This window comes from Mytilus trossulus, chromosome 13 (genome assembly GCF_036588685.1).
Source record: "Mytilus trossulus isolate FHL-02 chromosome 13, PNRI_Mtr1.1.1.hap1, whole genome shotgun sequence".
NCBI classification, from domain to species: Eukaryota; Metazoa; Mollusca; class Bivalvia; order Mytilida; family Mytilidae; genus Mytilus; species Mytilus trossulus.
In genome coordinates, this window is record NC_086385.1 from 43,754,728 (window position 1) to 43,771,317 (window position 16,590).

Consider the following 16,590-nt stretch of genomic DNA (forward strand, 5'->3'; position numbering starts at 1 on the left):
TCTCGTATAACTTTATTATTATTTCTTCTACACCTTTTTGTATTATTAGACTATTTCAAAACTTCATAACTTTGGATTTTTATGACTTGAGATACATTTGTACCATGTCAAAAAAGACATTGTTGGCATAACAATATAAAATGAATTGAATTAATTTATAACATATTATATGGTCATCTCAGCTTTTATAATCCCGCGAAACACAGTACATGGCATGCATTTAATTTCGAATCTTTCTGTTAAGTCGACGAATTTCAAATGAAATTTTATGAATAAATTGCATGTAATTTTTTTTTTATTAAAGGCACAATTAGTGAATTGGTATTTAAATTGGAGAAATATGCATTGTTCTTTACTGAAAGTTATGCTTATTTTAATGATGTTTGGTATACTTATCACAAGGGTAAAGATCCTATGTTTTCAGATTGATACTGTGATTTACAGAGCGATGACATATTCACTCATTATGCGGGTTAAATATAAAATAGTTTTAATTTCACACTTAATATGATGAACTGATTTGATTAAAATTTCAGTAATTACAGTAGTTCGACTTCTGTAATCATTCTTTTCAGTTTTAAAGATTTATGTTAAATCACTGTGGAGATTATTTTACAGAATTGTATAGACTGTTATCTGTCTTTCTTGGCTAAGGAAATGTTTTTGAAGAACAGTGACATCAACCGCGACTATTGATGCAGTTATTACACTTCATTTTATTTGCAGCAGGTAAAAAAAACAAGTCAGCAAATGGTTATTCATGCTGCAATTTGCATTCATTTTATTTTACAGAACTTCAGTATTCAATACTTACTGTTATTGAATAGTCTGCATAACGTTAGTATCCGTTCTTGTCAATGTTGAATAATCCGAACAAAAAAAATCCTTTAAATTGGGGTTAATAGTTGTGAATTGCACAGTATTCCTTTCGAAAACATATTATTCAAACTCAATTATGATCCTGGGGCATATATATGAAGACTTCATCAAATTACCAATTTAACAACAACTTAGCATCTAAGTAGGAAAAAATATATCGTCAAACCGCCACGCAACAAACGGAGGATATTATCACATCATCATGTTCTGAATGATAACACTGATAACATAGCAATGAAAACATAAATATAAACTTAATTGCACATTAATGATCATGGTTAAGTCGCATCATGTGTCTTGTTAATTATAATACAGTTTCTCTTTTAATTAATTACGTGTGTTTGTATGTGTCAGATTGCATTAGGAACGTAGAAACAATTATGCATTCAACAGTAGGTACAAACACACATGTTGCGTTCAAATTAGAAAGTATAGCTGTAAATAAACTCATAATAGTTACAAGGATTGAAATTTAGTATTTGCATTTGACTCGTGTTTCGTCCAAAAAAGTCTCACCTTAAAAAAAGTAAAAAAGGCCAAATAAATAACGAAGATAAAGATCATTGAGGATCAAATATTCGTAAACCTTTTGCCAAATACAGCTACGCTAACATATTTATAACATGTATAAGGAAGATAATCATTAATATTCGAAAATTGTAAGTTTTGTTAATAGTTTATTTATGACTTTGTCCATTTCAATGATAATTTATGTAAACACCAAAAATGAATAAGGTTGCACATGTAATATATATTTTGTTATCCTATTTAGTCGAATCTTACCACCTTACTTCCACATAAAAAGTAGGAATAGCAAAGAAAAACACAATGAATGCATCACCAGGTTTTGAAGATTTTGGTATCATTTAGATATTTTTATATTTTATCACATTTGCCTGAAATAGTAATATGGATGTGCATTATGTTATTTGAAAATGCAGTTCAAGACTTCATCCCTTTGACTCTATTATTTTAGAATAGAACATTGATGTTAATTTAATAGACATTCTATCTTTCAAACTTGGTATAACACGTGACTGGATATTGTGGTAATACAGCAACACATATCCCTCATATGAAACAAATTGATTTGGATTTGTGTGGAGTTAATATGCAGTTGTTATGTATTCTTTTCAAGTTTTTTTTGTGATTTGAAATGTTTGGAAACTTTTCGTTTTGAATTTTTCGTCGGTGTTTTGCAATTTTGGTCGTTAACTTTTTACAAAAAAAGGATGCTTATCAGGCAAGATTTTAAAATCAATGGTTTTATTTACCTTTTATCTTTCAAGACATATGTCTCCTATTTCACAATAAAGTAAGAAATCTTTTAGATAACAGATGCAAACATGGACATCTATTTATGCACTGAAATATACTAGCTTCCAGATACATAAATTGGCATACAATAGTCTCTAATAACTTCTCGAAATATTTAGATTTACTGTTAAAAGTGCCAGTTGAAGAGAGGTTTTAATTATGCATTTTAAGTTACTTTGAACCCATTAAAATTGTAAATTCTAATACAACAACGTTTGTAACGTTCATTTTGATTGGATAACGTCACTTATTAACATGGCATCAATTGACTATGAAATGTACGCGCAAGTGCAGACAGCATAAGACAGATTTTAAAATACATGTTTTAACGCTATTTTCTGGCTGTTTCATTAGAATGGAGATAACAATATTGTATTTTATGCTTCGACGGCATCAATTTTGGATTTGATGGTCGCAAATACCTGTTTACTGTCTCCGCTAACGGGTCGCCAGTAAACTTAATGTTCGACCATTTAATCCCCAATTGATGCCGTCGGAGCTTAAAATACAATACAGTTATCTCCTAATTGTAGTCTCTTTGACAAATTACCCATTTGCATTCTCAGTTTTATAAGTAGCCGGTTCCTTTGTCCAAGGTTGTTCTAGTATTTTACGTCTCTTTATTGAAAACAACTCGACGTTGAAGAAAAACAAATTGACCAGACAATACACGAAGAACTTGCTGATAAACGATTGAAACACACAATTTTAAACACTAATCAGTTGTTATTATTGTTATTTGTTTCAGTATAAGCAATTGGTGCACACGTACGATCTTTAAATTGAAGAATTTATCACTTCGACAGACCACAAGTCCAAAGCCACACGCTTATATAGTTTTAAAATAATTCGATATCACTCCGTTTAAAATGTACAGACCCCCGTTTATATCGGAGCAGGCCGATGTTACTCAGTATAAATTCTAATATACAATTTATGCCTTTGAAAAACTGTCTATCTATAAATGTTTCAAACTAGATTTTGGTATGGAGAATAATTTACAATATGATTTTAATACCAATACATTTACAAAACGACGTAGTGGAAGCTTGGTATTATATTTAGAAACAGGTCGCTATGACTACATTGCTAGAGACAATCGATTTTGTAAATGTTGTAAAATGAATAATATTGAAGATGAATATCATTTTGTGTTGATTTGTCCTGCATATAGAACACTTAGATATATTTTTTGGCCAAAGTATTATGTTCATGGCCAAATACCCGAAAGCTAAATGTTCTGTTACAAGCTGGGTCAAAAAGCTTAACAAAAAATCTATGTTATTATCTTAAAGCTGCATGGAAACTAAGATTGCAAATTATCAGTTAAAATATTATTCATATTATTATGAATTATCTCTGCATTATTTAATTTATTTAATTGTTCTCTGTATTCTATCATATTTGTCATATTTGTATATACCTTGTTTTATGCTAAAGCAATGTTTTTTGCTAATGCAATAAAGATTCATTCATGCATGAAAAAAATCAGTTCAAAACATATTTTTTGATTATCTGACTCATACCTTGCATGAGTTGAAGCATTTCGATTGCAATACATGTGCTTAAGAAATTTTACCATAACATAAAAGAAATGAGATGGCGAATGGAATCTACAAAAGTAATTATCTTTTTCTTTACTTTATGTTGGAGAAATGTTAAAAAAACGTTAGCAGAAGTTGAGGTAATTCATACAGTTCAAGCAAGTACCTAGGTAACTGTTATCTCTAACAGTTCTTGTTCATTAATTTTAGATGCGTTTTTTATGTGATTTTGCCATGCAATTATGGACTTCACGCATTGACTTTTCTCCAAGTTCAGTATTTTTTTTATTTTACTTTCTACTATTGTGTTATTATATCAATTAAGAATAAACAGTTTTATGCAAACAGAAACAATAATAATATTGCACTTAGAACAAGACCTGTTAAAAATATTCGTTACTACTAACAGCTGTTAAGATGGTATGGCGACAAATAAGTTCCTTGATAGATTTATACGACAAATAAATTCCTTGATAGATTTATACGACAAATAAATTCCTTGATAGATTTATACGACAAATAAATTCCTTGATAGATTTTTACGACAAAAAAATTCCTGGATAGATTTATACGACATATAAATTCCTTGATAGATTTATACGACAAATAAATTCCTGGATAGATTTATGCGACAAATAAATTCCTTGACATATTTTCCGACGAATAGATTCCTGGATAGATTTTACCGACAAATATATTCCTGGATAGATTGATAGGACAAATAAATTCCTTGACAGATTTGTACGACAAATATCATTCACCACTACTTTGTTGAATCTTTAAAGACGTCATCATTTATTTTGAAGTTTACCATTGTAAGGGGGGTCTCATTGGAGGGTTTTGATCCCAGATCCCGCTTACTGTTTTGACAGATTCCCGTATCCCACTTTCTGTTATGACATATTCCCGTATCCCACTTACTGTTTTGACAGATTCCCGTATTCCGCTTACACTATGTACGTAAGCAATTCCCCGAGTCCCGCAAGACCTCATTTCCCGTTTTCACGCCAAAATAATTTGACTTTCATGTGTCACGCTTACAAAAAATCGGCAATCCCGTGTCACGCTTAGGCCCCAATGAGAACCATTGTAAGTTGTTCGTATCTACAATATATATTTTATTAGAAGCTTTTGCCCATCAAACAGGAAATGACAAGTTTATAAATATTATTCTCATAATTATGTGGGTGGCGTAGCACTTGGTAATTATTATCTCTTCAACTCTTGTATATGTGTAACCAATGTCTTAATTAATGTAATTATCCATGTCTGACAGAGAGCACTGTCAATTATAATAATACTAGTTTTCTGTTCAAATAGTATATATAGCTTGGATTGACATTAACGATACATTACAGAGTATATTATTAGAAAGAAGACAAATCAAATAAATAGAGAAAAAACGAGGAATCAATTATATTTTTTGCTAAAAACTTACAATTTTCAAAGTCAAAACATAATAATCATGATAATGATTCCATTTAAACATTTAACAATATAGCACAAAAAATAGCTACAATAAAGACATACAATAGAAATACAATAATACATAAGAACGTATGTGCTCCGGAAGGACAACAGTTATTGTTCCACGGTAAGTACGGTTCGTACTTGTTTGGCTTTATAAATATTTTGATATTAGCGTCACTGATGATCTTTTGTAGACGAAACGCGCGTCTGGCATACTGAATCATAATCCTGGTACCTTTGATAACTATTTACACCACTAGGTCGATGCCACTGCTGGTGGACGTTTCGTCCCCGAGGGTATCACCAGCCCAGCAGTCAGCACTTTGGTGTTGACATTAATATCAATTATGTGGTAGTTTTTATAAATTTCTTCAATATAAAACTTTGAATTTTCGAAAAACTAAGGATTTTCTTATCCCAGGAATAGAACAGCTTAGCCGTATTTGGCAATTTTTTTGGAATTTTGGACCCTCAATGCTCTTCAACTTCGTACTTGTTTGGCTTCATAAACATGATAAATACTTTGGTATAAGCGTCACTAATGAGTCTTATGTAGATGAAACTCTCGTCTTGCGTACTAAATTATAATCCTGGTACATTTGATAACTATTAATGTAAGGGGTAATCAAATTGGTTAGGAAACAAAACAACTATTTAAGACAATGTCTTGTTAAAATGATTTAGCTATTAACAAATGATGGTTAATTTTGTCTTCAATGAACAAAACTGTTTGAGTTTTGCAACAAATCAAACTTTTGACTTCTATCGAACGAGTATTCCAAATTGAAAATTCTTGAAATGTAAACAGTTTATACAAAATTGTATAAAATGCATATCATTCTGATGTATAAATGGGGCATGTTCTGTCTGAAATTGAGTTAAAAGGGCAGTCAATGTGATGAACGAAAATATTATAAACACAAAAGGCAAAATTGATTTACCTAATATCGTTGTCAATTGGCGCGAACACAGATATACATGAGTTGCATGCGTAAAAGACAATCAATTCTTATTAATTTGAAAGCGTGTGAAGTTATAATGCTTTTTTTGTTATGTGGTGGAAGAAACAGGTGATTGTATTTTTATAATGGAATAAATCTTGTTAAAAAGTGTAAATTGCTGTCTCTAAATTATTCAATTAACCTATTTATACCGTAACTCATATTCCATTTCGAATATCAAAAGGATGCCGAAAGAAGGCATTTGATCATTAGTGTATGCTAAAAAACTAGATGGTAGAAGGAGAATTAACAATATTTATTTTGTAACATGAAAAAGTTTTATATGTAAGTAATTTGTGGAAAAAACTACATTTCGTAATCACATTTCTCATTTCTCATTAACGCCATCATATCAGACTTTGAAATAGTAACAACATAAGAACGTATTATTTACTTTTTAGATGTTTACTTATGTTTATGTATACACTATCTATCAATTCTTAATTCGTTTTCTGACGTTCTTTCCTTTAAAGTTGAACGTACGACTTTAATCGTAAATAATGCTTTCTTTCTGAAGTTTACGTCTTCAAATGTGTTTTGTTAACTTCTGCCATTTCGATAATTTTAGAACAAAATTATTTAGACAAATTATAAAAGTAATAAAAGTGATAATAATAGACGAGAATGCACTTCGAAACACACTTTAGTCAGTCGGCAAACATGATATCATATGTAAAAGAAAATAGATCTGCAATGTATTCTAAAATCCGTATTAAAAAAAGCATTTATCTAGCAATCGCACAAGTTATAAATACAAAATAGCTTTATTTTTCATGCGAAGCGAATGAGGTAGGAATATAACTGTTTTTTATACTGATACCTACTGTCTGTTCAACTAGTTATTGAAGGTACCAAGATTATAATTTAGTACGCTAGACGCGCGTTTAGTCTACAAAAGACTTATCAGTGAGGCTCATATCAAAATATTTATAAAGTCAAACAAGTACAAAGTTGAAGCGCATTAACAACAGACTTACAAAAGAAAAATAACTAATCTCATTCACTGCTTGATGCATTGGAATTGAAAAACTAATCATATAATTACTATATAAATTTGTATATTTTTAACCTGGCAGTTACGAATGTCTAAAATTCATCAAGGCGAATGACTTAAGAAATTAAAAGCATTATAAAGTTTTGCAATGTACATTGTACTCCATATTGCACAGATTTCATACGGTGAATTTATAGAAAAAAATCTGTTTTTTTATAATCAAAGAAATATATCAGTACCATCTCTGTCAGTTCTTTGATCATGGTAATGAATGTAAGGAATAAAATTATTGCATATAACGACATGAATGTTCATAATGTGTGTCATAATAAATCTAACGATGTACAAAAGGTGTCAATAATTGTTGTCGAGCCTGCAACTATTGTTGCAGAAAGCTCGACATAGGGGTAGTGATCCGGCGGCGGCGGCGGTGGCGTTAGCTAACTTCTTAAAAGGTTTATATTTTAGAAGGTGAAAGACCTGGATGCTTCTTACTTTGTATATAGATGCCTCATGTTACGATGTCCACGGCCCTTGACCTCATTTCCATGGTGCAGTGACCACTTAAAAAAAATCAGAATTTTTGTTATATTGAATTCTCTCTTATTATAAGTAATAAGATAACTATATTTGGAATGTGCGTACCTTGCAAGGTACTCATGCCCGTGAGACAGTTTTCACTTGACATCGACCTCATTTTATGGATCAGTGAACAAGGATAAGTTTTGGTGGTCAAGTCCTTATCTCAGATACTATAAGCAATAGGGCTTGTATATTTGATGCATGGAAGGACTGTTAGGTGTTCATTCAACTGGCAGGTGTTATCTGACCTTGACCTCATTTTTATCGTTCAGTGGTTATAGATAAGTTTTTGTGTTTTGGTCTATTTTTCTCATACTTTATGCAAAAGGTTTACTTTTTTTTGTATGGAATGATTGTAAGGTGAACATGTCTAGAAGGCAGATGCCATCTGACCTTGAACCTATTTTCATGGTTCAGTGGTCAAAGTTAAGTTTTTTTAAGTTTTGGTCTTTTTATCTATATCATATGCCAAAGGTCAACTATATTTGGTGTATAAAAATAGATTATGATTTATATGTCAGTCCCGCAGGTTTCATTTGACCATGACCTCAAGTTCACGATTCATTGCACAGTGTTGAGTTTTTGTGTTTTTGTCTATTTTTCTTAAACTATAAGTAATAGGTCAACTATATTTGTTGTATGGAAGCATTGTTAGCTGCACATGTCTGTCTGGTATGTTTCATTTGTCCTTGACCTGATTTTCATGGTTTCTTGGTCTTTGCTTAGCTATCTTGGTTAATGTAATGTTTATGTGACAGTTGTAATAAAGCGTTATATTTAGGACTATTAACATAATATCAATGATTAGTAAATAAGGCGAGCAATGAATTTCAATGTGAGCAACCTTGTTGTTAGATTTAGATTCCTCTTTTTCATGTGTTTTGCTAACTTTTTTGTAAAGGAATTATACGTTACTGTTATACAAGTGAGATATTTACCTAGCTATAACACCAGGTTAAATCCACAATTTTACACATACGAAAATGCCTGTACAAAGTCAAGAATATGACAGTTGTTTTCCGTTCGATTAATGTGTTTGAGCTATTGATTTAGTCATTTGTAAAAGAACTTTCAGTTTTTTCATTGAGTCCGAAACTTTTATAATTTGATTATTTAAAAAGAGTTTTTTAAGAACAAAAACATCATTACTCTATGTGAAAATGCATATGTTCATATTTTTTTTACTAAAGGCTAAAAAAATGCCAAACAATCACATTGTGACATTTTATGACATTTGACTCCTTTCAGGGATGCATACTTGGACATGCAAGTAAAGGCATACTTGGACATGCAAATAAAATACAAGATACGGTTCAACTATCTTGCATACTTTTAAAGCTTTGTTTAAACAAAACAAAACATAAACACTCATGGTCTTATTAAAAATTCATTTCCTTTATCTTGTTTATTTGCAAGAGCTAGCTAAATTTTGATAACTTCTCTTGTTTACCCTTATGCATTGTTTATTGAAACGCAGAGTTAATAAAAAAAAAGATTTGTTATTATATCACCAATCATCATAATACTTTTAATCATTCATGTATACAGAGACAAATCAGAAAATGGATGACTGTTAGTTTCAACTGTGGTGTTTTGTTCTAACTGACAATTCAGCCCTTATAAGTCAGACAGGAAACTGTAGCTAACCTGATCAATTATATATTATCAAAGAGTATGAATTCGAAATCATCGTTATTTTTAATCACATTAAACCGATCAACTTTCTAAACCTAAACGCAGAAATCGATTAATTTGAAGTCATTGCTCAAGAAACAACTGTGCTAGTTAGTAGTATAATTGATATATTTCCGTAATATAACTCTGACGTAAAATTAACTTTATGTAAAAAAAGAGAATGGGATTTTATTTAAGAAACGAATTATCGCTACATTAAGCGTTATGTGAAACACATTGTATCTCGCTGTTCTTTAAATGAATTCAGTAGCTGTTTCATACTGTTCCATTCTCAATTTAATGTTACAACAATCAATTATATAGATCATAAAAGTTATGCAAGAAACACGTAACATAAAAGTTATTGATTATGTCTTTGTAAGGAGTAGGAGAATTTACAACACTCAGTCCCTTAATTTTGTGATACTAAATGATAAAAAAGGTATCTAATCAAACTTGGGGAAAAAAATCATTTAGAAATATCGTATGGAATAATGCTTGACATTTCCTCTCCTAACATAAATATTAACAGCATGTTCTATAAGTGTGTGTGTACATAGGAGAGACATGGTAAAATAACAGAAATACCGAACTCTAACGAATATTGAAAAAAGAAAATTCCTAATCAAATGGTAATTATAGCTCAAACATATCAAACGAACAATAACAACTGTCATATTGAAAGCATCAATTAACACCAGCAAACATGTTGAAACCGTCACATTAACTGAGTTATAATTTTTTTTAAACTTTTGTTTTGTACATACTTCAAACCGTTTGTTTTCTCGTTTGAATTGTTTGAATGTTTTATTTCATTATAGTGTTTTAGTAGATCAACTATTGAGCAGTATACGTTTTTCAATTTGGTTTCTAGTTGTCTCGTGGACTATCAAAACAAGAGGGACGAAAGATACCAAAGGGACAGTCAAATTAGAGGTTTTGCTTTTGCTCGATTAATTTCTGCTACTACTTATCGATCTCTTAAGAAGTCTTGTTCTTTTAGAATGTAGATGAAATTAAATGAATGCCTGCGTTTGAAGTCTTTATTATGTGTGCAACTTATAACTATTTAGTTTTCCATATCTTTGGTAGCAGCTTAGACATGGTTGTGATTTTTTTTATAGTAGATAATAACTTAATAAAATAAATGAAATACTTAAATTTCCATAACCAATTGACTTTATAATGTTTAGTTGGTATATTTGTTCTCATATGTATAACGTGCCATTGACGGGATTTATTTAAGAATTTCCCGCCACAGAGTTCATGTTCAAAGTGTTGCTTGAATTTCGACCATTTGAAGGTAAAGTAAATGTTGTCGTCGGTGATAAAGTATTGTAAACAACGGATTTCAAAGCATTCTTCTACGTTTTGAAAAGTGGTCAAACCTCAAATTCACTAAACCAATATAAACAAATGTATTTGAGCTGTATATGGTAGTGTAAAAGTCAAAGTCGATTAGCAGACACAAAATCCCTATCAGGTTGGACCATAATAAGTACCATGAAAAAAAGTAAAATCACAAAAATACAGAACTCAGGGAAAATCAAATCCGAAATTTCCTAATCACATGGCAAAATCAAATGACAAAACACATAAAAAACAAAGGGACAACAACTGTCATATTCCTGACTTGATACAAGAATTTTCAGATGTAGAAAATCTTGGATTACACCTGGTTTTATAGCGCTAAACCTCCCACTTTGTACGACAGTGTCATCAAATTCCGTTATATTTACAATGATGGTGATGGACTACTAAGGTGAACGATTTTAAAGTTAAAACTGTTCAAATTTGTATTCACAGTTTCGTAGCATTATCTATTTTAACATTAGTAGATGAACTGTTTGTTTTCAAAACAATGGTATTTTTGTTAGAAGATTTACGACCTTTGCAGAACATGTTATGATTAAATAAGAGAAAAACAACTGGATTTGTCAAACTGTTTAATGGTGCTAGTCCAACAAGTACTCTGTACGTTATTCCAAATCTTAACACTTTGAAGTACTCTAGCAGAGATGCAGAGAATAATGGAGTCCAGCATATCACGTACACTGAAATAAAAATATGTACATCACAACTCTATCAGAAACAAAAAAAATGTATTGTGTCACACAAGTATTAATTGTTGTTTATTACTTAGTTAATATTAATGCTGCTTGAAAATTACAATCAGCTAATGTTTTTTGGATCCATTTGTTTTCTTGTTTTGTGGTTGATCCTTTGCTGTTGAAATTCTCGAAAATTGGTATCCAACGAAACACATGGAATTCAAAATATTGCTGATGATTCAAATTTAAAATTTTTAAGTCATACCTACTGAAATCACAAACAATTGTTTTACAGTCCTCATCTTGGCGTTGAAATTGACACGTTCATGCATACCTGCAAAAAGAACACTATGTATTTGAAATATGTCTAAAACAGTAAATTATCGTTTTTACCTCATGAAATGTACGTTAATTCATTTCTGTTATCGTTTCGTGTAAACTATTTGCTCCTAAGAAAAGAATAAACAACTGATTTCGAAACCGATTAGTGTTAAAAAAAAGCTAAACTACTCGCTTAATTGAAATAATAACATATCCATGACCCTATAAAAAAAATATGATACAGCAAAGATATTCAACCAAAAATAACACCTTGCAGAGCATATATTGTTTTTGCTTCAACATAAGATATTACAACCTATGGCGCAAATAACTTACTACTCATAATGGAATGCATGAGATAACAAGTAAATCCGTGACGTTTCACCGTTAGTTGCAAAGGACAAACATTTTTTTTATGGAGTATTTTAATTACACAAGGTAATATTTAGAGGGAAAATAAAATTAACAACTACAGAACATTATGTTTCGCTCGATAGAAAAACGATATATTATATCAAGGTAGACAATGGTAGATAAACTTTTGTTATTTACTTTCAAGATACACTATAAACTTCCAAACAGTTAGTTTATCAACATATTGAAATTGAATAATGAAAACCAACTTATTTTGGTTCATTATTGATCTCGATTTTTACCCTTTGTAGTCCACATCGAAGTATTCAATTTCGCGGTTTTTCTAATTTACTTAATGTAGTTGATTAAAGAAAGATTTAGGTATAAAGTATTAACGATAATTGATATAAGCATCATACAATTCTAGACTAAAAAAGATGGTTTACAGTTCTCCAGTTGACGCGATTGCTTATACAATTATCATTTATGAAACATATTAATAATGCATTCTTACCGTCGCTATTTGAGTTTGTTGTCATAAATTTGAACGTATGTCTTCTGTGGATCGCCATATAAATCATTATATAACAAGTTACAATGAATATTCCTGGTATTATAATGAGGACACACACATCAAAATATCGAATTTCCTGCAAAAAGAAATTATTGGTGTTATTGACAAGACAGAACGAGTGAAAGACTTAAGATACTTCCGAATTCCAAAATAAATACTTAAATCACAATATTATATTTAAATAGGCTTTGGTGAACATTTTGAAATATCTCAATAAGGATTTCCATTTTAAGACATAATGAGCTGCATTCATTTGAATTGGTTCTCTTATTAATTTTTTGAAATTATCCGAAAGAAATATACAAGGTAGACATGCATTAGAAGTCTATAAACCATGTTTAAACCTAGTGACTTTTATATAAAGCAAAACTGCAATAAGAAAAAAAAATAAAAGTATTTGATATACGTGTATTGAATGTTGTTGCCTTCAGCAACAATTTACATATTAATTTGACTGTATAAATATTTGGTTATAAAAACTTATATTTGGTATCTTACATGGGCAGGTCATTGTTAAAATAGTCTATTTCATTTTCATTCCACGTTTAACTATACTCCTAGATGGCATTAAATACATTTTGACGAAAAACAATGTATAAAGTAGCCTTGATCAGCACATTGACTCTGAACTAAATGGTACTAGAAACAAAGCTATTGTTGAAAGCTGTTCAAAATCTTATAAATTGGTCTTTTCTGAATTAAGGATTAGATTTTAAGTTAGAGTTACAGACCAAAAAGTCATAAAAATAATTTACCGGGGTCTATATATAAGTGGAGGAGGCGAGTTTACTGAACAAGTAAATGAGACTCATAAAGATATCTTGCTTACTGGGTCGTAGGGAACTTCGTGACGGCATACATCCTCGCCAAAGTTTTGTGGCGGGTAGTATTTCGCATGCACAGAATATTGAATTGCAAGCAGCGATCCAAGTATCCAAGTAGATAGTGCTAATCCATATTTATATATCTTTAATCTAGTGATGGGTGATAATGGTTTCACTACAACGTTCATTCGGTCTATAGAGAGTACAACTATAGCATATGTTGACACATAAAATGAAAACGTTGCGAGGTATCCATAAAATATATGACAGGTGAACTCATTCCAATCAACCTCGAACCAAACATGAATCGTTTCCGGCAAAACATGAAAAAGTCCGACACACAAATCTGAACAAATATATAATTAATTAGTTGTTTAACCATGAAGTCAAAAATAAACATGCGTGTAACGAATATTTAAAAACGTTGAAATATGATATAGTATAGTTACGCTAGCAAAGTATATTTGTAGTAATCAACTATCCTAGATTTGTATGATTACAAGTATTTTAAGACACTATGTTTAAAGATCTTCTGGGATCCAATGAGTTTTTCCGAATGAAAACACCTTAAAAAATATGCAATCAAAATTTGTATTGGTTGATTTAATAAACAGATGGTAGAATAAAGTTTTGTAAGATCATTGTAAGCATAACTTGTACACATGGTATGTATTTTAATTAGTTTGAACATCTTTGTGTTAAATAACAATCATGGTAAAGTATAATTAACTAACTAACTGCTGATAACATATCTTGTATCTGTATATTTGTTTTGAAATTAAAGATGAATGTATTCTTGTATATTGAATAATTACTTTACCAAATTCGTAACTATTGTAATAATTATTGACATTGCTAATTATATTGACTCTAAACCTGTTTCGTATAAATGTGAAGGTTTTGTATAAAAGTACAGTTACGATAATAATAAATAAATCCATAAAAGGTCTTTGCAAAACGCTATACAGAAATATTTTGTCTCTATGTCTTAAATATATAGCTACTTACCCGCATATGCTAAATTAGCGACAAAGAACCCCATTCTTGATTTTTTTCTTTCGTTTAATCAATAATCCAATAACAATAATATTCAATATAACAATTCCACCGAATATACTTAAGGAAATCCACTTAAATATTCCTTCAAAAGTCTAAGGTAAAATTATTAAATATAGCGTATGAAATACACATGATAGGACAGACAGTACATATTTTTCTTGTGAATATACAAAAGAAGATCCACTTTAATTAGTATTCCTTTAGAAATTCAGTTATAAAATATGAGGTATAGAATTTATTTCAGCTGACAGGTATTCTGATTTCCGGTGTTTATTTTTACCATATATGTAAAAATACAGTTAAAGCTTCTGAATCCTGCTTATTATCATATTAACATTTTTCAATTTTGTCAGCTTAAGTTGACCTCCAAATGTTATCGTTTCATGAATGTGACCTACCGAATTAGACTATTTACCGGATTTGATATCACATAAGCAACACAACGGGTGCCACATGTGGAGCAGGATATGCTGACCCTTCCGTAGCACCTGAGATCACCCCTAGCTTTTGGTGGGGTTCGTGTTGTTTATTCTTTGGTTGTCTATGTCGTGTCATGTGTACTATTGTTTGTCTGTCTGTCGTTTTCATTTGTAGCCATGGCGTTGTCAGTTTGTTTTAGATTGATAAGTTTGACTGTCCCTTTGGTATCTTTCGTCCCTCTTTTATCAATATAACGGAACTTTACCTAACTGTCATACGGCTCAACCTTCTGTGTAACCAAGTACAACCTACCATATTTTTTATTCGGACAAAGCAATTTAGTAGTTAAACAGCTGTATTTCGTTTAGTCTTTTGATTGATGTCGTTTTGTTTCTTGAATTTTTAATGTTTTTTTTTTATTTCCTTTGAGTTCAGTATTTTTATTGTACTTTTTTGTATACTGTTCTTTACTCTAACAACCATATTGACTTGTAATTTATAAAACTTTTTTTTATTCATAAGACAATCGAGAAATATTTGTCTCTAACATTGTACACACTGCTAACATTGCTTTCCAATTATATTTTAGTCCAACTTTGATTGGCGAACCATAGCGTACGATATTTCTTTTCATGTCACATGTGGAGCAGGATCTGCTTACACTTCCAGATCGCCTGAGATCACCCCAGTGATTTGGGGGATTCGTGTTGCTTAGTGTTTAGTTTTTTATGTTGTGTCTTGTGTACTATTATTTGTCTGTTTTATTTCAACTGTATAGCCATGGCGTTGTGCGTAAAATACAAGCCTCAGACCTGTCCAATATTATACAGAATGGACAGTTAGAGGCTTATATTTTACTTAAAACATTGTTTAACACGTCGAAAAAGGTAAATTATTGAAAAAGCAAGAAATGATTTATGTTCATCTAGTTTGAAAATTGTTTTGTGAATAAACTTTCTTAACATTCGAATATATCCTAAACGTCGGCCCCTTAAAACAGTACCTCAACTTTTTTTAAAAATAGACAAAAAGAAAGTACAGCTAAAGGTAAACAACATGTATTGCTACATGAAGAATAAGACACAGTGTATGAGTATCATGAATGTTGCGTGCGCAAGGACTACTCATAGTTTCCGCTCATAATTTCTGGAATACCTTTACATACGAGTGTGTTTCATAATGGATGAAGTGATGAAAGTATATTCTTAATGCAAAAACGATGAAAGAGAGGTCGTTGTTAGTGAGTGTGTTCACTGTTGTTTCAAACTTTGCAATTGGATGAACATAAAACGTGTATTCAGAATCTATTCAGACATTATTTCAGTGTGGATTACAAAGAGGATATAGTCAAAGCAGCTAATAATGGCAAGTTATATAAATATATAATATTTCAAAATATAGTCCTCTCCTACTAGTTTCTTGGGTTTTTTCTTTCTTCAAGGTCATGTCGCTCTTTTTTCGTTTATTTGTGTATAACCCTTGCATGTGTTTTTTAAAATGTTACCGAAACGTAATTTTGTCTAGAT

The 16,590-nt window shown here is 30.7% G+C and overlaps 1 protein-coding gene across 1 annotated transcript; it reads right to left on the bottom strand.

Moving 5' to 3' along the window:
- Positions 1–11,766: 11,766 nt before the first annotated feature.
- Positions 11,767–14,706, bottom strand: LOC134694399 (lutropin-choriogonadotropic hormone receptor-like). Its single transcript, XM_063555408.1, has 4 exons — positions 14,594–14,706; positions 13,591–13,931; positions 12,702–12,837; positions 11,767–11,846 (listed from the first exon to the last, which is right to left on the bottom strand). Exons 1-4 carry the CDS (start codon positions 14,625–14,627, stop codon positions 11,767–11,769), a joined length of 591 nt encoding a protein of 196 aa, XP_063411478.1. The 5' UTR covers positions 14,628–14,706.
- Positions 14,707–16,590: the final 1,884 nt, after the last annotated feature.

Coding starts and splice junctions, on each gene's coding strand:
- LOC134694399 (XM_063555408.1), bottom strand. CDS start 14,627: ATGGGGTTCTTTGTCGCTAATTTAGCATATGCGG. Junction 13,932..14,593: donor CGCTAATTTAGCATATGCGG/GTAAGTAGCTAT, acceptor ATATTTGTTCAG/ATTTGTGTGTCGGACTTTTT. Junction 12,838..13,590: donor ACGAAGTTCCCTACGACCCA/GTAAGCAAGATA, acceptor TTCTTTTTGCAG/GAAATTCGATATTTTGATGT.